The 22,918-nt window shown below is 43.1% G+C and overlaps 1 protein-coding gene across 2 annotated transcripts in view; it reads right to left on the bottom strand.

The window, feature by feature from the left end:
• LOC126179529 (inter-alpha-trypsin inhibitor heavy chain H4-like) overlaps positions 1-22,139 on the bottom strand; it is a 231,645-nt gene extending 209,506 nt beyond the window's left edge. The window contains exons 1-6 of one of the 2 annotated variants that reach the window (XM_049924614.1): positions 22,030-22,139; positions 13,454-13,620; positions 13,228-13,338; positions 8,033-8,171; positions 5,903-6,014; positions 5,193-5,353 (exon numbers count right to left, since the gene is read on the bottom strand). In XM_049924614.1, coding sequence (XP_049780571.1) covers positions 5,193-5,353; positions 5,903-6,014; positions 8,033-8,171; positions 13,228-13,338; positions 13,454-13,620; positions 22,030-22,110 — 771 coding nt within the window. In that variant the 5' untranslated portion in view covers positions 22,111-22,139. The remainder of the gene's footprint in view (positions 1-5,192; positions 5,354-5,902; positions 6,015-8,032; positions 8,172-13,227; positions 13,339-13,453; positions 13,621-22,029) is intronic. The other variant, XM_049924615.1, reaches the window with a different exon arrangement.
• Positions 22,140-22,918: the final 779 nt, after the last annotated feature.

Raw genomic sequence — 22,918 nt, 5'->3', positions numbered from 1 at the left:
CGCAGAATATACTTCTGTAAACTTTGAGGATGTTCAAATTTCTTTTCAGTCCAATTACATTAGTGATTCTGTTACTACCACAGGTTGAAGTAAAAAATTAGTTTCCTCCAAAATTTCTTGTAACGTTAGTTTTCATTTTGTTCCTAGCAGCTAGTGAGAATTTTCGTTTAGAAAATACTCCATCGTATTCTACACGAAAAATAGAGTTGCCCAGAATTTTTTTAAAATTTTTACGAACATTTGAAATTATCGCTATAAAAAAACTGGCAATGCTGTTAGATGGCGAGATGACGTTGAAGTCCTATTTTCGTGGCGGCCCCTATAGACACTTTTTCTTGTTTTGACCTTTACTACCAAACCCTGAAAGTTAAATATCCTATTTTCTTAGCAGCAACAGTACCTGTACACTTGTCCCACTGTCAGAGGTATCAGAATGATTTTCGCTTGTAACTTTCGAGTCATTCGTTTCCAAGCCAGGGACGTTTCAATCAAACTGGTACATTTATACGTCTCCATCGTCCTTGAGAGTTTGTAACATCACCACAAAATTGCCCTGTGTATACATAGATTTACTGGCGCCAATGCCTCTAACTTTGACGCTTTGTAGTATCGTTGGATGACGTTTCTTGACATGAACTCCTATTCAAAATATTCTGTACTCAATCCCCTCTACAAGTCCTTGAAGTTTGTAATGGAAATTGCCGAACACCCTATATAATAAGTAATTTTAAATAACAGGTAATTGGTAGTATTAATTAAAAAATATGTATTGCTTCTGTCATAATATTCCCATAATCCGTAATGCGTATATAGTAACCCTCAATGGTTTTCTTCTCACTTTGATAACGTTATTTACTGATTTTATGTCATTGTTTATTTGTCAATTTGCTTGGGTTGCAATCCACTACCAATTTTCTATGGACTCAGTGGCGATGACTGCAGCTCTCCAGCTCACAGTGGACTTAAACTGAACAAATGCTACTTAGGTTACGAGTTTAGTGAGTGTGTCTACAAGGGACTATAGACGGATTTTGAATCAAACTCTACCTGACTGAGATCCCATTTCTCATCCTCTGTGCCACCTCTTCTCTTTCTACATGAGAAAAACTTTTATCTATTTGCCATTCTTTAGTTGCCTGTGTCAATTGAACGACATGCTGGATACTACCATGATGTAAGCAAACGAAGGAACCTACTTCTTACCCGTGATCCAGAGGAGAATGTGATTAGAGTGAAGTTGTCGCTTGGACTCAGCTCATCAAGGATGGAGACCATGGCCTGCCTCAGCTGCTCTATCTTGTGACCGCTCATGGAGCCACTCACGTCCAGCACGAACACGATGTACTTTTCCAGCGGTGGCAGGTCTGGTGGTGAGTAGAAGTGCACGAAGTATCCGTCATCAGTCACCTGCACACAAGAAATGTTTCAAAACCGTTAGTGAAGGCATTATGGAAACTGAAGCTAATTAACATTGCATCATTCAACGATGTTACAACGATAGACAAAAAAAGAGGTGTTCCATGTGAAGAAGGAATCTTCAGCTGGGGAGACACAAAAAATCACTACAATTTGCGTTGAAGCACGTCCCCGTCGTGTACTCCGATCTGTTTCATAATTTCACATGCTGCGTTCAAGTGCACACTGTGTGAGTCACTTGATGGCCGAGCATCGCATGCCTCGGGAGTCGGTAGGCCAGCGGCAACAAATTTCTGCTCCGAATAGCGCGTCATATCTAGTTCAGCTTGGAAATTTTGGCCAGGGCGAGCCAAAATTTAATTGTGCTGACATGCTCTAGACAGAGGAAGCTACGCACTGCTTTTGTGTCTTGTTTCTGCGTAGCTTAGAAGTTCTGTAGGAAGATGGTGGTATTTTGGTGTTTCGTTTGGTACAATGAGGTAAGACTGCTGCTTGTTGCAAACTCTAGCCATGCAGTTCATTCATGATCTATTCACAGTTCTCGTGTTTCAAATGTATTTTCAAATAATGTCCATTAAAGTAACTTGGCAATTTGCTAGGGGACTTCGCTGTTCCTTTATGTACTATTAGAATCCACGCTCATCTATGGCTGACGATATCCACTTATAACGTTTCCGTCTGTGACAACAAAGGGCTTACGATATCTTCACCTCTCACATAAAAGGCATAGAAAACATTTTGTACCTTTCATTGTGGATATCACGTAGTGATTACGTGATTTGTGAACTTGTGCATGAGTTGTACTGATGATCTATACTGTCCATGTGAGATAACCTTTTCTGTACTACTTTTTTTTCAAACATCACAATATTCAGTTTCTCAGATTTTTCGTACACATAGTTACCGCAGTAGACAGCTTCCCTTTGTCGACGAACATACCAACGTTGCTTTGTTCAATCATATGGATACGAGATGTCTCCGTGGGACCTAACCCCATTTTCCTGTGTGTTTATTTTCAAAGTAAAGTGCCTGCTGATTTTGCAGTGCACAAGTCTGCAATCTTTCGTAAGTTTTTTCAGCAATCAGGGAAGGATGCCACGATGCAGTTCCTAATATGCAGATAGCGGTAGTTGTTTGATAATTTGCAGTAATCATTGTATTGTATTACTGCTTCGAGATGAAGCGAAAGCAACATGTGATGAGGAAGCATGAGACTCCGAATAATCACTGGCCCGTCATGAACACGCAAGAAATTGCATTGTAATGGGCAATCTAAGGGCGAAGTGAAGATATGCATATTTTGGCCCTGAGTGCTGCGGCGTTGTTAGGTTGGAACGTTACATTAGTACCACAGTGTTGGCCTTCACTTTCGTGTTGAGACAACGGTTAGACACAGCACTAGGTTGTTCTCATCATAATCAGAATTTCATGGTGATCCGAAATCCAATGCAGTTTCAGAAGTACACTCCAGAACACATGCTGTATCATCAGTCCCGAGTTTCCAATCACTGACAAGGTATGTTGCAAAGACTGTGTGAGTACTTTCGTTGGTGTAAAGACCAGCATTAGTTAGGTCGATGGAGAAGCTCACTTGTTTCGGATATCACTGATAATTTCGCCTACAGCAGGTGAGCTCATCAACAATGTCAGCACATGGTAAATTATAAAATACAGTATCACGTTCTTTGTTCAGCACTTACGCTTCAACACAACTGCGCTCGTTAACATTTTGATCTTAGCTACACGTAGTTCGTATAATTTCCTCCTTTCCTTACCTGTAGGACTAATATGTGCTACTTGTCCACTCTATGGAAGGATTACTGTATTTCAATTTGGGAGGGCCTACTAAAAATCTACTTTTGTAACAGTAATGTTGTTGCATTTGTATCAAACCATAATCGAGAATTTGTATCGATATATGTAATTTGTAGCACCAATTGGTACCTATTGTGACGAATCTATCTTAATGCTGAATTTTTCTTGCCAGCAGCATACACATAATTTGTGAAAAATCTGAAGCTGAGTCTTCTCCCAGAATTTGATCTTTTGGAATGTGATAACAGCAGGAATTCATAGCATTCACGAATTATTTAGGATAGCGTCTGATATCTATGAGACTGAAGATTTACCTTTATATTTCTAGAAAAAGTTTATGTCTATTGTTCATGACCACTACTAGCAAACAATCATGGAAACTCTAAAAATAAAATAAATAATAGAAAATAGAGAAAAATTGAAAAAGCTGCCATAGAAACATTGGAAGAGCTTTAGAAAAATGAGGACTACGAAAGGTATAATTAATAACAAGCATTTTTGTAAAAACGTTATTATGTGAGTGGCATTAACAGAAGCTGTGAAAGAGTTCACAGTCTGACATGGGTTTATAAAACTGAAAGCCCGACGAAATCTGATACCTGAAGAAAGCAAAGTGGTAACAATAAAAATGTAGCTGATACAACAGTAATGGTCCCGTCTTTTAGGGGAGAATAACATGGTTCCAATTTTTTGCTCTTCTTCTATCATTATTCTGCAGAAACCATGAGAGACGGAAAAGAAGTAGAATCAGCATATCAGTACAAGCATTTCACTACTACGATTTGCGGACGCAGTTGCCATTTTCTAATGAAGAAATACGCGGAAGAAAGGGAAAATCTGTTGGAGGAGAGAACTGAAATAAAAAGAAGTTGCAAATACAACATGAAATAACAAAAAATGGTAGATATTAAGAAACACAAAAGACGATTAAATGCAAAAAACTTTGTTCAATGGAAGATGCCAGCTGATACTAACATTCAACTGGGATTAAACAGTTTTTAGGTGTGAAACTTCCTGGCAGATTAAAACTGTGTGCCGGACCGAGACTCGAACTCGGGACCTTTGCCTTTCGCGGGCAAGTGCTCTACCAACTTTTTTTTTTTTTTCGTTATTGAGCGTTGTGTTTGGTCGTTGCGGACGTCGCAAGATATCCTGTTCAAGTTCGGTGGTTGATCCTTCCACTCAGTTTTTTATTACAGAGGCCAACCGGCTCTCTGACCGAACACGCTGAGCTACCGTTCCGGCAACTTTAGAGAAGCTCTGTAAAGTTTGGAAGGTAGGAGAAGAGGTACTGGCAGAAGTAAAAGCTGTGAGGACGGGGCGTGAGTCGTGCTTGGGTAGCTCAGTTGGTAGAGCACTTGCTCGCGAAAGGCAAAAGTCCCGAGTTCGAGTCTCGGCCCGGCACACAGTTTTAATCTGCCAGGAAGTTTCTTATCAGCGCACACTCCGCTCCAGAGTGAAAATCTCATTCTGGAGCTTTTAGATGTATCCGTAAAACCAATTTCGTCGATACGAATGATATATGAACAAGGCAGTTTATTTACTTGGGGATTACGAAGAATATGAAGAGTGATGTGTTCAGCAGAATATTGTATATCAACTACGTAGGTAACATATAAAAAGAAAAGAAATGTTCAACATAGTACATAAGAGGAAAAGAAGTCTGCACAAAGCTTTTACAGGAAGGAATGACTAACAACCACTGTTAACTCCTAAAGCATTAGGGATTATTTCATTTAATGATGGAGACATCACGGGTTTTGGTTATTATGTGGAATGCAATCGTTATTAAAAGACTGACAAAGCGTCAGTCTGTCAAAATGTGAATGTCAGGTTACCACACCACTTAGAGTTCATTTGTAGGTTAGTCCGTATAGAAGTACTTGACACCCAACTGGATCACTTAGAGCTAGTTGGGCCACATGTGATATACGGAAGAAGTAAGCAGAGGGGTGACTCACGAGTATCTGGTTGGGGCTGGCGGCGTGGTCGACGTCGTAGCGCACCAGCAGCTGTCCCTGCACGCCCTCCGCCCTCAGCGCCGCCTGCTCCTCCCTGCTGGGAGACCACCGCACCTCGGCTGTCGTGGGCGAAGGCCTCTCCGTGTGCGCCAGAGGGTTAGCTGCGTGTAGGCATTACTATTTACAGTGATTCACAAGTGTACCGGTATCTCAGTAGGCTTAAGAACTTAGTTTTTTCAGTACAAAAATTTAATATCCCTGAATTCTTCATGAGATTTCGGAATTTCAGCCAGAAATCGTCAACATCTGACCACAATGTTTCGGCTGCCAAACATGCAGCCTTCTTCAGGTGAGTTTACCACTGTAAATCTCACCTGAACATGGATGGCTGCCTCGTTGTCAGCCGAAATTTCGTGGCGAGAGGTCGACTCATCCAGCTGTAATTCCGAAACCTCACGAAATACTCATTACGCTCGCAAAATTTCAAGAGTCACTATTCATAACTCTGTTCAGTATCTATCGAAGAAACTGATCAGTCTTTGTTTTGTAAATGATGATACTTCTGAGTTACTACGTCATAAAGTAAGATGATGGAATTCTCTACAACGTGAGATAAAGAGTGGGCAGGTCCTGTATTTATGGATAAAACATCCATAATTGTGCTAAGTACGTCAATGGTGTGTTGAGCGTGAGACAAGCGGTGTACTCACTAGAGTTCTCTTCGTCTGAGACGTCGTTGCTCTGCTGCAGACTGGGGACTTCAAGAAGGGTGATGTCGCTCGTCTCGTTGATGTGCACCTCCACCGATAAATCGTTCACGATCTGTGGTGCAGAAAGAAAATTATGAGAGAAACTGAATAAAGGCAAACTTACGTTCACAGCATTCGTATGTTTACAGGTAACTTTTCACAGCCTTTACTGGAAAAACACTCTAGGAAAGTCTATATGTAGCGGGAATAAAATTCAAGGGAGGAAAGCTAGTCTACAACTTGTACAAATACCAGAGTTGAAGGGCGTAAAAGGGTGGCAGAAGCTGATAAGGGAGGTGGCAGTGTTGTTACCTGTCCTTGATGTTCATCAGTCAGCACAACGAGAAATGAGTGAAGGAGAAAGCTTTAAAGTTTAGGGAGAAGAACCAATAACTTTCAGGTTTGCCGACAGCTTTATAATTTTCTCAGAAAGACACAGGAGTTAAAGCCTATTAGAGCGGAATGGACAGGTCCTTAAAGGAAGGTTATAATATAAGTATAGGAATACTTTCTCCACGAATTTCGTTGATGAAAGAATCTCGGTGTGTCAAATGAGTCGTGTAGTGCTATGGCAACATTTCGACAGTTTACCAGTCGTTATTTTCAGGTGAAGAGAAGAAGATGATTAGTAAGAAAGACGTCGAAACGTTGTAAGATGATAGTAAATAGAAACGAAACAAGGGTAATGGAATGTTGAGTGAATTACATGAGGAAATCAGACGTTATGAGCAGTAGATGAGATTTGTTATTGGACAGCATACTCAGTGAGGTTACAAAAGTTGCTGACTCGCAATAGCAAGAAAAGACTTTCAGAAAAAGATAGATTTGTTAACATCGAATATAAATTTAAATACTACGAAGTCTTCGCTGATAGAATTGTGAGTGTAGTCTTGCACTGAACTGAAGTGTGGACGATAAACAGTTCCGACAAGAAGAGAACAGATTTTTTCGAAATGTAGCATTAAATGAGAATACTGAAGGTTGGATGGTTAATTTGGATAGTACTGAGGGGTTACTGACCGGATTGGGGAAATAAGGAAGTTATGACACTATCTCATTAAGAAGGCATTTGGTGATAAGACAGATCCTGAGACTCCAAGGAACATTCAGTTTGGTAACTGAAGGCAGTGTGGAGCGACCACACTGGCTAGGCAACAATAAGCAGGTTCACATCGAAATAGGTACAATAGTTGTCCAGAGACGACGATACTTGCACGGGACAGACTAGCTGGAGAGCTGCATCAAACCAGTCTTAGGACCGAAGACTACAACAACAGTGCTGTAAGATATAATCTCCTAGCAACTTTGATATGTTGGTGATGAATACGTTTTTATATTCTTCAATCTATCTACCAGCTTGACACGGCGTTCATTTTATTTTATCTGTCATTTTTTATCTCTTCATAAGTATTATAACCAATGGTCTCATTATTTTGTATCTCTCCAGTAAATATCGCAGATCCTGTCTCGGTTGCAAACTGATAGCCCCCGTACAAGTTTAGTGACGTCATACTAATCTAACAGGCTTTCTAGTCAAACTATCCTACAAAAAACCCTACTCTGCTTTCTGTAGTCTATCTGTTCACTATTTTCCTGAGTCGTCTTTAGTTTCATACAGAAAGGTAAGTTCTTCAGGGAAAATATTCGTTAGCGAATATCCTAATGATGTTTGTTCTTGTTGCATCTTCAGACTGTATAAGTTAAGTAGCAGTTGTAATGAACTGAACCTCTGTGTTACACCACTTTGTGATGCAGGTATCTACCTTCTCCCTTTATATCATTTAATTTATTTTCTTTTTTTTTTTTTTTAGGTCTCCTTGTAGATTTCTTTCTCTTCACAGAACTACAACAGTTTTATTGACTTTAAGTATCTTTAAGTTACCACAATAAAGGAAAGAGCGTCCTCAGACAGTAGATTGAACTAATGACAGGAAGAGAAGATCTAGTACAATATCAGAACTACAACTAGGAATGGAGAAGAGCAAAAATCATTGCTCAGCACCAAAGTTTCTGTTTTGCAGTCACGGCTAAATAGGAACGTTGAAGATTCGCGGTTTTTAGTTCGTGTTTACCTACTCAGAGCAGACTTACCTGTCCGGGATTGAGGTTGATGCGCAGGTGGTATGCACCCAGCTCCCTCTGCAGCAGCTCCTCGTACGTCAGGTTGAAGGTCACCTTCTTCTGCGCCTCCACGTTCACCGACACGGACACCACGTTTGAATCTCTTGCACTAAAATGAAAATAAGTCAAATTTTTATACGTTCTCGGTTAAGAAAATAATCTTGAAGCAAACTATTTGAAACCAAGTTTCATATACTTTGGGTATATCTATGAAAGAAATGAAATTGTCTATTTGCTCCTGCTGGACACCAAACAGCATAGGACAAGAGAAAATTTTCGACAAAGCACAGTAGCAACCAAAACTACAAAAAATATGAGTAACTGAGTAAAGGCAGATGGAAAGGACAAGTCGAGGAATCAATGCAAATAGCCGCAAGATATTACCACATACTGAAATCATCTTACTCAGAACAGGCCCGAGATTCGGAGATAACGAAGCACTGCATATCCCATATAATGTCTCAGATGGTGTGAGCTGAGTGTCTGTGTGAAGTTTGTAACCTTGTATCTGGTTATGGACAATTTTAGTCTAGATATAAATAAACAGTCAATCTTGATAGCAACTAATATTTATTTATTCTGGTAAATGGTTTTTATCAAACATAACCATCTTCTGTATCTACATAGATACTCCGAAAGCCACCGTTCGGTGCGTGGCGGAGGGCATTCTGTACGATTATTAGTCATTTCTTTCCTGTTTCAAACTCAAATAGAGGGAGGGAAAAACGACTGCCTATATGCCTCCGTATGAGCCCTAATTCCTCGAATCTTCGTAGTCCTTACGTACAATGTATGTTAGCGGCAGTAGAATCGTCCGACAGCAAGCTTCAAATGCCAGTGCTCTAAATTTTGTTAATGGTGTTTCTCGAAAAGAACATCGCCTTCCCTCCAGGCATTCCCATTTAAGTTCCCAAAGCATCCCCATAACACTTGCATGTTGTTCGATCCCCTCATTAACAAATCTAGCAGCCCGACTCTGAAGTGCTTCGATGTCTTCCTTCAATCCGACCTGGTACGGATCCCAGAAATAGGTCGCACTAGCGACCTACACTCCTGGAAATGGAAAAAAGAACACATTGACACCGGTGTGTCAGACCCACCATACTTGCTCCGGACACTGCGAGATGGCTGTACAAGCAATGATCACACTCACGGCACAGCGGACACACCAGGAACCGCGGTGTTGGCCGTCGAATGGCGCTAGCTGCGCAGCATATGTGCACCGCCGCCGTCAGTGTCAGCCAGTTTGCCGTGGCATACGGAGCTCCATCGCAGTCTTTAACACTGGTAGCATGCCGCGACAGCGTGGACGTGAACCGTATGTGCAGTTGACGGACTTTGAGCGAGGGCGTATAGTGGGCATGCGGGAGGCCGGGTGGACGTACCGCCGAATTGCTCAACACGTGGGGCGTGTGGTCTCCACAGTACATCGATGTTGTCGCCAGTGGTCGGCGGAAGGTGCACGTGCCCGTCGACCTGGGACCGGACCGCAGCGACGCACGGATGGACGCCAAGACCGTAGGATCCTACGCAGTGCCGTAGGGGACCGCACCGCCACTTCCCAGCAAATTAGGGACACTGTTGCTCCTGGGGTATCGGCGAGGACCATTCGCAACCGTCTCCATGAAACTGGGCTACGGTCCCGCACACCGTTAGGCCGTCTTCCGCTCACGCCCCAACATCGTGCAGCCCGCCTCCAGTGGTGTCGCGACAGGCGTGAATGGAGGGACGAATGGAGACGTGTCGTCTTCAGCGATGAGAGTCGCTTCTGCCTTGGTGCCAATGATGGTCGTATGCGTGTTTGGCGCCGTGCAGGTGAGCGCCACAATCAGGACTGCATACGACCGAGGCACACAGGGCCAACACCCGGCATCATGGTGTGGGGAGCGATCTCCTACACTGGCCGTACACCACTGGTGATCGTCGAGGGGACACTGAATAGTGCACGGTACATCCAAACCGTCATCGAACCCATCGTTCTACCATTCCTAGACCGGCAAGGGAACTTGCTGTTCCAACAGGACAATGCACGTCCGCGTGTATCCCGTGCCACCCAACGTGCCTAGAAGGTGTAAGTCAACTACCCTGGCCAGCAAGATCTCCGGATCTGTCCCCCATTGAGCATGTTTGGGACTGGATGAAGCGTCGTCTCACGCGGTCTGCACGTCCAGCACGAACGCTGGTCCAACTGAGGCGCCAGGTGGAAATGGCATGGCAAGCCGTTCCACAGGACTACATCCAGCATCTCTACGATCGTCTCCATGGGAGAATAGCAGCCTGCATTGCTGCGAAAGGTGGATATACACTGTACTAGTGCCGACATTGTGCATGCTCTGTTGCCTGTGTCTATGTGCCTGTGGTTCTGTCAGTGTGATCATGTGATGTATCTGACCCCAGGAATGTGTCAATAAAGTTTCCCCTTCCTGGGACAATGAATTCACGGTGTTCTTATTTCAATTTCCAGTAGTGTATATACGGTCTCCTTTACAGGTGAACCACTCTTTCCTAAAATTCTTCCAATAAACAGAGGTCGACTATTCCCATTTTTGTAACACAGTTCTCACATGATCGTTCCACGTCGTATCGCTTCGCAGCGTTACGCCCAGTTATTTAAACGACTTGACTGTGTCAAGGAGGACACTAGTAATACTGTAACCCAAGATTACAGATTTTTTCTTCCTATTCCTTCGTATTAACTTTCATGTTTCCACATTTACAGGTAGCTGCCATTCGTGACACCAACGAGAAATTTTGTCTAGGTCATCTTGTATCTCGCTACTGTCACTCAGTTTCGACACCTAACTGTACATCACAGCACCGTCAGAAAACAACCTCAGATTGCTACCCATCCTGTCTGCCAAATCATTTACGAGTATAGGGAACAACAGCGGCCTTATTACACTTCCCTGGGGCACTCCTGACGATACCCTTGTGTTTGATGAATATTCGCCGTCGAGGAGAACGTACTAAGTTCTATTACTTAAGAAGTATTCGAGCCATTCACATACTATGAACTTATTCCATATGCTAGCACCTTCGTTAACAACCTGCAATGGGCCACCGTGTCAAATGTTTTTCCGGAAATCTATAAATATGGACTCTGCCTATTGGTCTTCATCCATTTCGGAGTATATCATGTGGGGAATGGGCAAGTTGAGTTTCGCACGACCACTAACTCCATGGTGACGTGTGGAGCTAGTACCCAGAGCTGTTGTACATACCAAAAGGCACCTGTTAACAATTGCCGCAGAATAAGTAAAAATTAGTTGCGATCCACCCCACCTGGCTTCGTTCTACTGCTTAAGGTCGCTGTCGTTCCAAAGCAATCCCATAAATTAACGTCAAGTGGTGTTTGATGAAACAAAGGTGTTATCTGATCAACCTGTTGGGTCTGCCACGAAAGAGGTTATAGAAATCAGAATACGCAAGAATAACTGTAATTGGAACAAACCGTATAATTTTAGTGGTGCACTGAATCAAGCCCGCGAAGTTATGAGATTACACAGAGAAGCCCACCTCAGAAGCAGTTACGATAATCCGCTGCTACCGATGAAGATGATGAAAATTATCGTTGAAGGCTCATGTTTTTACTCTAATCTGCTGCGGCGATGATCCAAGAAATTTTCCCTTGCAACAATTTGTCTGTCGGCTGTCTGTCTCGCTTCCATGGATACGTATATATAAAATGACTTGATATTTAAACTTAATTTACATCCAGATGGTACATTTCAGAAGATGGGTTCCTTATTAAGTCTTTATCTACAAAGTCCCCTCTACGACCCACATATATAAAATGGTTTGATGTTTAAACTTATTTTAAATCCAGATGGTACATTTCAGGAGATGGGTTGCTTATTAATTTATCTATCAAGTTCCCTCTACAGCCACTAGAACCCTATAATAAGAATAGTGAAGCATCCTGGCTGTATACTTTAAACAGTCATGCACTGTCATTGAACTATATGAAAAAAAGCAAATTAGTTACAAACTACGGCTCGCATACACTTATTCAACATGCTAAACGTCACTATAGATATTCGTATTTCGGTTATGACATGTTCGATATGCCTGCCACCATTGACGATGGTGTGTCACAGACGAATAGCGAAATTCTGCATGACCATTGAGGTGACGGAACATCGATGATGTCGATGGGCTCCTTAATAGCTCTTTGTAGCTCAGCAATAGATTGGGGTGATTGCTGTACACCTTGCCTTTAATATAGCCCCACAGAAAGGAATCGCATGTGTTGAGATTCGGAGAATATGGCGACCAATCGAGGAGCATGCCAGTGGTTTCTGGGTATCCCAGAGCTAGAATACGGTCCCCAAAGTGCTTCTCCAGGACATCAAACTGTCTCCTGCTTCGAACTCCGTCTTGTGAACCACATTTGTCGAAATCGGGGTTACCTTGGATAATGGGGATGAAGTCATCTTCCTAAACCTTCACGTGCCGTTCGGTAGTCACCGTGCCATGAAGGAATATCGCACCGATTGTTCGTGACTTGACAGTGCACACCACATAGTCACTCGTTGAGAGGGAAGAGACCTCTCGATCGCGAAATGCGGATTCTCAGTCCGCAAAACGAGCCAATTTTGCTTATTGACGAACCCATCCAAATGAAAGTGGGCTTTGTGGCTAAACCAAACAATAATAATTCCCATCATGCCCCACAGCCAAATGTGCAGTTTGTACCTCTTCACGCAAACCATTCACAAGTTATGACGATTTTATTTGATATAATGGTCACCCTACGTATGTTATCATCTTCGTAATGTATTACGCTAAGCTAACATCAATTATGTCTTGACATTAAGTGATATGCGTAATTTTGAATGTCCGATTTTATATCTCCAAATTGGTGATATCTCAGCAATTGGTATTCATGGTGTGTTTTGGGAAAATGACCACAGACGTTTTGCTAAACAAATCAACTCTTAAATGTTCCATGTTGATCATCATCGTCGCTAACATCTCGTTTACTGTTCTATTTTACAGTTTCCGGCTTGAGATTTTACTTTTGTACTGACGACTTTCCGGAGGCCTCAAGGCATGAGCTAAGGTTGACGCAGGAGAAACATAGCTACCGGTGGGCAAGATTTCAGTTGTGCACACACGCGAGCCCACGCATTACGATTAAGCGCTGTGAGAGCAGCCGCCGCTACCTGAGCTGCACGTGCGCGGCGCCCTGCCCGGCCTGCACGGCCTGCTGGTACTCCTCTCGCGCCTCCTCCTTCCCCTTCACGTACGCCTCGTACGCCTTGCCGTCCATCTCTCTGCAACAACACAACAGACACCTTACACTGTACACCCTGTCACTGGTGTTATTCGTGACACCACACATAAGAGAGGTTTCACTGACAGTAGGCTGCTAGCTGGTCTGCAACTCACATGACGAATCCCGATATGAAGGCCGTCTCCGGCAGGACGGCGTCGAAGCTGATTTCTCTGGACACGTTGGCGGTGTTGGCCACCCTGCTGGTCACCACAGTCTTGGCGTACCGGTTCCGCACGTGGCTCACCACGTGGAGGCTGTACACGTCCGGAGGTGGATACTCCTGAAACCAGACTCAATTTCAGTACCGTAGCAAACTTTCTCATTGCTTCTCCGTTTCCATTTGCTTCCTTCGTTTTGTCTGTCCAACTTTTCTCCTTCATTTCTACCACTTTCACCCTCAATTAAAAGACATTCACTCAGGTTTTATAGAAAGGAAAAATATTTTGCGTGAAACAGAACTCTAGTGGACCTGTATTCTTATTGGCTGCGTCACTTGATTGATTAATGGACTAATTGATTTTTTGTTGGCAGTTGTCCACTTGACCATATTGCCATCTCAGATGTCAACAGGAGACTTTTCTAGCATTTAGAACTTCCACTAAAGAACTAAGAAACGTTCAATTGATGTTAATTACAGGAAGAGGTTCGAGCTATAGATGAGGTCACGGATCAAACAGTCGCCATCAAGAGGTTCACAGCGTACATAATTAATGAGTTGGTAAATTTGATAGTACGATTTCTCCCACAAAAGTATTTTTCCTGCTATTCCAAACCGATCGATGTGTTGCCAGGTATTAGGACTTTTTATTGGTCAGGGTCAGCAAGTATCATACGCTCCCAATCCCACTGGGAGCAAGTATTTACCAGCAATTGGTTGATTTCGGTACATAGTGAAGACTGGTACGTGGATATGCTGCCATGTTAGTTGTTCCATATGCTGAACTTCATTACCTTAAGGTTATGTGCATTGGAAACTCACGACATGAATTCGCTTGCATCCCAGAAGACGTGTGCAATTTTGGCAGTTTCTGTAACAACATGTGCTCGCGTCGAGTTCTGCAACAGGCCGACCGCCAGCTCAGAGATGCTTCTGTAGTTGGCAAAGCGCTCAAGCGTCAGACCCCTCTTCGTCATCGCTTCCAGCCACATAGCTCATTAACTGCTTATTAATTACCTTCCAATCAATTCACTTTCTTGATACATCTAGTAATATTCCCTAAGGACTGAAACGAGCTGTTATTACTTTCTTGTGTGTTTTATGTGTTCTTTCCCATTGGCTAGTTTCTTTGTGTCAACAGTACTCCCCAATTGAGGATTCACAACCGTTTCCATATTGTGAAGGCTACCTCACCATTCACATTGTGATTGAAGTCAAAATAAGGATTCTGAATTCAATTGCAGCACCTCTGTTATTCCTCTGTAACGCTTCCAAATGTCCCTAAGAAGCTCAAACAGTCACTACTGAAGTGTTTACTGTCGGTTGCGAACTCTGATTCCGAAAGGTCGAGGTGACACGTAGTGTTTGCAGGTCAACTATTATTTGTCTGTAAACTGCAGGAAGGGGTGACAGAGCTGCAGGAACGGTTGGATCCTCGATAGGATTCAACTATCCATTTTATTAAAGTTGTCCTGTGTAATAACCGAGCCCATCTTTTAGTTCATTAAACTCCTCACCAACGGTGAGGAATCAAAGCAATAAATTTTTCCAAGGCGTCACAGACCTGGAACATATACCAACTGAGTCTGTTTCTCACTCCATTCACACTCTTGCGCCTCCTTATGTTTACATGCGTCGCTGCTTGTTGGGTTTCCTCCTCGCTTAAGCAATGTGGCAAATACGTCGTTAGTCATTCTAGTATAATTCTTTGAAGTGAGGGTGTCGCTGTGTAACGTTTAAATTTTGGTTTTTATTGGAGCTGTTAACGGATCTATTGAATTCTGCTTTACATGGAAAAAGAGATTTCGTGTGTTTGTGAAATCAATTTTTCAGCTTCGTACTTATTTTGTGCAAGTTGCCTGACCGTCAGACCATAGCGAAATGTTCGCAAAGTATTGATGGTGTTAGGACAGCAACCAGCCACAAATTTATTTTCAGTTCCTTTATTCAAAGGGTACCGTTACCGGTTTCGGATCATTGTGATTCATCCTCAGACGGTTTACATGCTTTATTTATGACATGTGGTGTGTTTTTTTACAGATTAATTGTCCTAAAATATAAATAATACATAATTATAAACACACCACACACAGATGGTTGCGTTACAGATTTTCGTTGCATGTGACTTACGTGAAACGTCGGTTTCGAGTGTTTGTTTTCATAAAATTCGTCCAGCATATGTAAATGCATTCCCACTGCATTGTTATTGTTGCACACGTAAATTGTTCTCACTGAACACTTAAGAGTTGTCACTGAGCCGACTCCTACCACGCACCACATGTTTTGATACATACAAAGAGCTTACAAACATATGTGTATCACAGATGCTATGATATATCGTAACATTTGACGATGATGTCCTATGTTTGGAAAGGCTCATATATTCGTTTACACAAATGTAATGCCTTTTACACTGGTACAGAGACATTGAATTTTTTTAGTTGATATTGCTAAATTAATTCACCTTGTGTGAATGCTCTGAAAAGCTAATGATTTGCATATCACAGCACCCTCTTCCTGTCGGTTAAATTTCGCGTCTGTAGCACGTCATGTTCGTGGTGTAGCAATTTTAATGGCCAGTAGTGTATATTATTGATCAGGAAAAAAATCGTACCGCCACAGCTGATACCTGCAGTAGTAAGGTCTTTTCGCTATCCTAAAAACTTACTACGCATATATTTTCAAATAAATTGCATGTGCAAGCCATCAGTCTGCGAAATGCAGTTCTGTGTAACTGGTACGGAAGGAAACTTTTTATCCTTGGTGTGCAAAATAAAACAAGTACCGAGAAAATAGGAATATAATTCTATGTTACGTAGACGCCTATTATATTTCATAAACGGTTCACGGTAGAGTAACTATTTTTGACAAGTGAACAGGGGTAAGAAGTTTGCATAACGAGTAAGTCTCCTACTTTTTTTAACTAATAACATACTGAACTATATTTTTAATGGAATAATGTACTTCTTACTGGCATTCGAAAGCCTTTGCGTAGTTTCATTAAGTTGCATAATATCCATAATGTTAACAATGACACTTCATGCAATAACCTTCAGACGTCCTTAACATGAAGGCTGAGCACGCCAGAATTGTGCAGTCTCAAATATATGAGGACGTAAACGATGCATAGAAAACAATGGCATCACTTTTTAGTTGTTCCCTGTTATTTTCGAGAAACATGTCGTCGTTATTATCAAAATTGCATTATATTACAGTGCTACTGTTTAGCGGAGGTCTTGAGCGAGGTGTGCATTAACTGATCTAAGAATCACCAGTTCATTGCAATAAAAACGTTTTGGTGTTGGGTACATCAGTAACTCAGGCAAATATAATCCTTTTCACCGCTTTATTGATATTTTCTTTTATTATAACTTGCATTTAGTTAAATTCGTATTACTTGCGGAAGCTTACATAAATTTGACCAAACCATCGTGGGGTAATATTATTTTTGTAGTGAGTTGAGTTGCTGGGTATGATAGCACACAATGCACATGTCGACCCTATGACGATATCGAGAAAATATTCAGAAGGAAGCCGTACATCGCCCAACTGTCTCTAGTGCTCAATCTTGTCACAGTGATTTTAAAGCAAGCAACAATAGGGTAGGTCAGTTGCAAATGCTATCTTGACAGTGCCATGAGACGAATTAATATGATACTCTAGAAGGCGCTCATGACTGCTGATAAGACACATATTTTGGAGGGGTCGGCCACATACTGGTGATAACGTATAGAAGGACTAGACCTTTTCTAGGATGAAGTAATGTAGGAAGTATCCCTATTTGACTAAGGTTCATTGACTCTGGGGATAGTTCAGTTAATGGGAATAAAGATCATAAAGTGCAGTAAGTTTATTTCATTAAAATGTTGTGGAAATTAATGCCAAGAAGACAAACTGCTAGTAGATCTTGACAGTGACATTATTTGTACCTCAGCGTATCATTTACGAAGGGAGGATATACTAACATTTCCTTTAGAGGGGTACAGCTCACTGATTTCTATGCAAGGAGTTCGTTGCAGAAGGGAAGTGTGACTGAAGTCTTATTCAAGAGAGATGAGATATCAAAACATTGTAAAGACTAAATATTTGAAAGCTGTGCAGGAGAGTTTGAATTTGCAGGGGAGAAAATCGTCAGCTTTGGAGATCTCCAGTTTAGACTACAGATTCAGAATTGACGCTGTTCTAGGCTCAATTCTTTAAAAAAGTTAAAAGGCTGGTTTTATATGGTGATTTTAAGGTAAACTTTCAGACTGAATCCCCAGAGGAAAGAATGTCAATGGATTTACATGCATCTTACAACCTGGTACAAAGGATATAGTTTCAAGTAGAGTTCAGGGAAACATTATCATGGTCATAGATGATATCTTCGTAGACTGGCACAGTGGAGAAGAATTAGTGACTCACTATCAGACCGCAAGGCACAGATCGTAATACTGAAAAGAATCACAGCAGAGTCATATCCCAAAGCAGTAAACAAATATTTAAAGATATGACTCCATTGGCAATACAGACGTTTAAAGACGATATCTAAAGGCAAACGTGGCAACAAATCTACAATAAGACGACTTGTACGACAAATATAATTGATTTCTGCAAACCCTTCATCATAATTGCGTAGGCTTCCGCAGCCAGAGTCAGTTGACATAAAACTTTTTCGTCTACTGATGCGTTCTAGCTATGCAATGTTCCTTATATTTTGTTGTAACTGTTCACTGCGCAAGCCATCACGTCATAATTTTAAAAAGATAGTTCGTTTTATTCGTCAATTTAGGAAGAAGGAGAGGGAACTTTATTTTATTATTGTGGTGGAGGGAGAGCGTGTTATGTGCCGTGATTGGTGGTCACCGTCGAATGAGAAGTTGGCTGCTGTTTACCAAATACTGGACGACGGCCGCGCAGCAGCAGTTACTCGCCGGTAGTGCTCGTGCCTCGTGTTGACAGTGCGGTCTGTTCGGCTCTGATTGCTGGCAGCCAAGATGGGGCAAGCCTGAGTCCATCCTCCCTGTTCATGTTGTTAGGGTGTTTAAGTATTTTGATGGCCTCTCTGATTTTGCGTTTCGTCATAGCCGGCTGCTTCACCAACACACAGATTCGCTGAATTTTATTCTCTTCCGCAATCTTGCTGATGTTCTGCCACCAGATTTGTTGTGTTGACTTAGACGACTATAGCGTTCGTATTACCGTATGCGCGTTGCTGTGGGCTTGCCTGTCTCGCCGATGTATGCCTCTCCACATTCGGATTCCAACTTGTACACGCCTGCGGTGTGTAATGCGTTCCCCGTGTCCTTAGTGAAGCCCTGCGACAACTGTAGAAGACTGGCTGCACTCCAACCCGGCGGAGGTTTTTGCCTATTGAGTCAGCAACATTTTTCACATAAGGTATGTTGTGGGTTGGCAAGAGTGCCAACCCGGTTTTGAGAGGAAGCCGAAAGGCACGCGTTTTAGCTCACGCAGGCTGGCGTGAGGTCTGGAACAGGACAAGGAAATTAGACTAGCAAAAAAGGACGTAGCTGTGCAATACTAAAGTTAAGTAACTTTAGTCCATAAATGGTGAACATCGCTCTTGACGGTACATGTTTTACAGCATCAATAGTAACTGGTAATGGCGCCTTGCTAGGTCGTAGCAAATGACATAGCTGAAGGCTATGCTAACTATCGTCTCGGCAAATGAGAGCGTATTTTGTCAGTGAACCATCGCTAGCAAAGTCGGCTGTACAACTGGGGCCAGTGTTAGGAAGTCTCTCTAGACCTGCCGTGTGGCGGCGCTCGGTCTGCAATCACTGATAGTGGCGACACGTGGGTCCGACGTATACTAACGGACTGCGGCCGATTTAAAGGCTACCACCTAGCAAGTGTGGTGTCTGGCGGTGACACCACAAGGTAAGCGCACTGTTGGCTGCAGTTTGCCCATTTATTGCTTATCTTGCTTACTTATACCCGTCCACAAGGCTCTGTGGATCGACTTATGGCTGTAGCCATTGGCTAGAAACGTTGTGCGTAGCCTTATACGCTCAGGTACTATGTTTTGAGCATCACTTAGGCGCTGTGCATGGAGTGCCAAAGAACAGATGACCGAGTTCCTCTGCTATGGGTGGAGCTGGATGCATTACACACTGCAGGCGTGTACATTGTGGAATGCGAATGCGGAGAGACATACATCGACGAAACAGGCAGGCCAATAGCAGCGCGCATTCGGGAACACGAACGCTATATGCGCCTAGAGCAGCACAACACATCTGCAGTGGCAGAACATCAGCAATATTTCGGAAAAGAAATAAAATTCAGCGAAGCCTGTGTGTAGGCCAAGCAGCCGGTTATGACGAAACGCAAAATCAGAGAGGCCATCGAAATACTTCAACACCATAAGAACACAGAGAGGATGGACTCTGGCTTGCCCCATGTTGGCTGCCAGCAATCAGAGCCGAACTGACCGCACTGTCAACACGAGGCACGAACACTACCGGCGAGTAACTTCCGCCGCGCGGCCGACATCCAGCATTTGGTAAGCGGGAGCCAACTTCTCAAAAAATGGTTCAAATGGCTCTGAGCGCTACGGTACTTAACATATGAGGTCATCAGTCCCCTAGACTTAGAACTACTTAAACCTAACTAACCCAAAGACATCACAACATCCGTGCCCGAGGCAGGATTCGAACATGCGGCCGTAGCAGCAGCGCGGTTCCGGACTGAAGCGCCTAGGACCGCTCGGCCACAGCGGCCGGCGCCAACTTCTCATTCGACGGTGACCACCAATCACGGCACATAACACAAGAGCCACTAGACAACAGAGGTTACGCTCTCTCTCCACAGCAATAACCTATTAAAATAAAGTTCCCTCTCATTCTTCCTTAATTGACCAATGATACGAACTGTCTTTTTAAAATTACGACGTAATGAATGCGCAGTGAACAATAACAACAAGATATAAGTTACACTGCATAGCTAGAACGCACCAGTACACGCAGAAGAAGGCCGCTGCAACAGTCGCCGAAACGTTGGTTTTTTCTCCAACAGCAGTAGTTTAAAGATTATTGTCACATCTCACCTCAAAATCTCAAGGAGTGTGATCGTATGAAGTTGAGTAGCACGGCCGCTCGTTTTAGTCTAGCGGACACTGACTTGGAAGAGCCAAAGAAAGACGAGAGGAAGACGGCGTCATTTCAGATGGAGCACAAAAAATGTTCAAATGTGTGTGAAATCTTATGGGACTTAACTGTTAAGGTCATCAGTCCATAAGCTTACACACTACTTAATCTAAATTATCCTAAGGACAAACACGCACACCCATGCCCGAGGGAGGACTCGAACCTACGCCGGGATCAGCCGCACAGTCCATGACGGCAGCACCCGAGACCGCTCGGCTAATCCCGCGCGGCGATGGAGCACAAACTTATATTTTGGAATAATGGTGATGGTCGTATGGGGATATGAACAGTTGTACTCCCGCATATCGGTCCAGTGCGTTATCAGTGTACCGATAGAGGGCACTGTGTATCGGTGGCTCATAAAGTTGAGGCTGCTATTTTAAAAACCGTCTCTGATTTGTGTTGGGTTTTAAAACGCCGATTATCATATGTATTTCCCAGAGTAACAAAAAATAGTAACAGAAATCATCATTCATGTTTATGTAACAAATTTAATACGAGAGAATTAAATGAATTTATCTGACTGTGTTGGTTGGTAGCCAGTTACATAAAAAACAACAAGAGCGTAAAATCGTTGGGAAGTTATGATTCGGCACGTTTCCAGTCTATCTATTTCGTTTACATAGTGAAGGTCGTTAATGCTTGAGGGCGCGGTGGCGTCCTACACGAAGACACAGGCATTCCGTTCGATTCTTGTTGCTAGATGAAAATTTCACCACCAGTATTTGGCCAGCAACGAGGATGGAGAGTTTGGCAAACAATTTTTATCATCAGATTTTCCGACAATGTCCTGGGTTTAATTCAGAACTTGTCCTTAGAGTCTCAAGGTGAGATGGCATGTGAATCTCTTGGTGGTGATCTGGACGCCGGATTGGAACGTTAAGCTCATTGGGACCCTTCGTGCTATTCGAGGCGAGTAGGCTGACTGCCCGTACCGGATTTCGCCGTCTCCCGTCTGTCATCACAACACTGTGTGCGAGTATACCTGACATCAAGCACATCATTACAGTCACCTAAACTCAACAGATACGTTTACGGCCAAGTCTCACACAGCGCAAGTGAACAGGCTAATGTGCGCGGAGGAAGGGAATCCTTTCCGATTGGTCGAACGAACCTAGTTAACTCTCGGGATCACCCAACCAGCAAAGCCAGACGACTGTTTCTTTTGCTTCGGAATTTTACATTCCACGATCGCAGCTCATCCACGTGACTCACATACTTCGCTCACTGCAAAGGACAAACAAAAGCTCTTTTATACGGAGATTCTGAAATGTCGTTTACGTCTCGAAACTCCCTACTAGTACCGCAAACTCCTTGTGGCAGAGCACGCTGAGAAGATCCTTGAGAAAACCTCCCACACGTTAATAAGAAATGACTGGTCGCTTACCGGCGCGTCTTCAGCGGCGGCCAAGGCCAGCGCGAACACCGCCACGAGCGCCGCGGTAACAACTGCCTCCCAGGTGCGCATGCTGTCTGCGACTGGCCGGGAACGCTCCGTCGCCTCCATATAAACCGGCAGCAGCAGCCGGCCCTACACCGGCTTTCGCAGATCGTGACGTCTCCAGACGCCGATTCCCGGAAGCACCTGACCGCTGCTGCAGCTCCTGCCGTCTTCAATGAGCTCACATCGTACACAACTCGTTCGATCACCTCGCGAAATGTCAGCTCTCAGCTACTTGTTTTCCTGTGCTGGAAGATACATCGAGGACTACAGTTCTCGGAGAAGACGAAAAGTCAATGTGGCAACTGCTAGAAAAACAATTTTCAAAAGAGCTCCACACTGATCTAAAAAGAAGATTAAAACATACGTTCCTTTTACGGTACTGGGTCTGCTTTATGTCCCGTTCACATTTCATCAACAAGTTTGATCCTTAAGAAGAAACGAAACTTAAGTTCAAATTGACACGCTCGATAAGAAATGAGACGATATATGCATCGAAAATGATCATCGTTTGGACGAAGTAGATAATATTAATATAAGTATTAGTACATACTGAAGGAAATCTTAGAACTCCTCAGACTACAGGTAATTGAACTGATAGGTAAAGTTTGGCCTCGGTTAGTTGCCTGTTTTATTGGTGCTGCTAGCAGTGCAGAGAATCGGCATTAGTTGTAAAGATATTCATTTGTACAGAGCGCTGCCAACGTTTCCGCGTGTGTCACATCTGTTTTCGTAAAAGCACAATACACGGATAGTGTTGTGAACACTGGGACACACGTTCTGTGGTACCTTTCTGTCATTGGAGCCGGCCAGAGTGGCCGAGCGGTTCTAGGCG

This window comes from Schistocerca cancellata, chromosome 1, assembly GCF_023864275.1.
Source record: "Schistocerca cancellata isolate TAMUIC-IGC-003103 chromosome 1, iqSchCanc2.1, whole genome shotgun sequence".
NCBI classification, from domain to species: Eukaryota; Metazoa; Arthropoda; class Insecta; order Orthoptera; family Acrididae; genus Schistocerca; species Schistocerca cancellata.
Note: the sequence above shows the minus strand (reverse complement) of the source record. Positions and strands in the feature narration are given on the sequence as shown.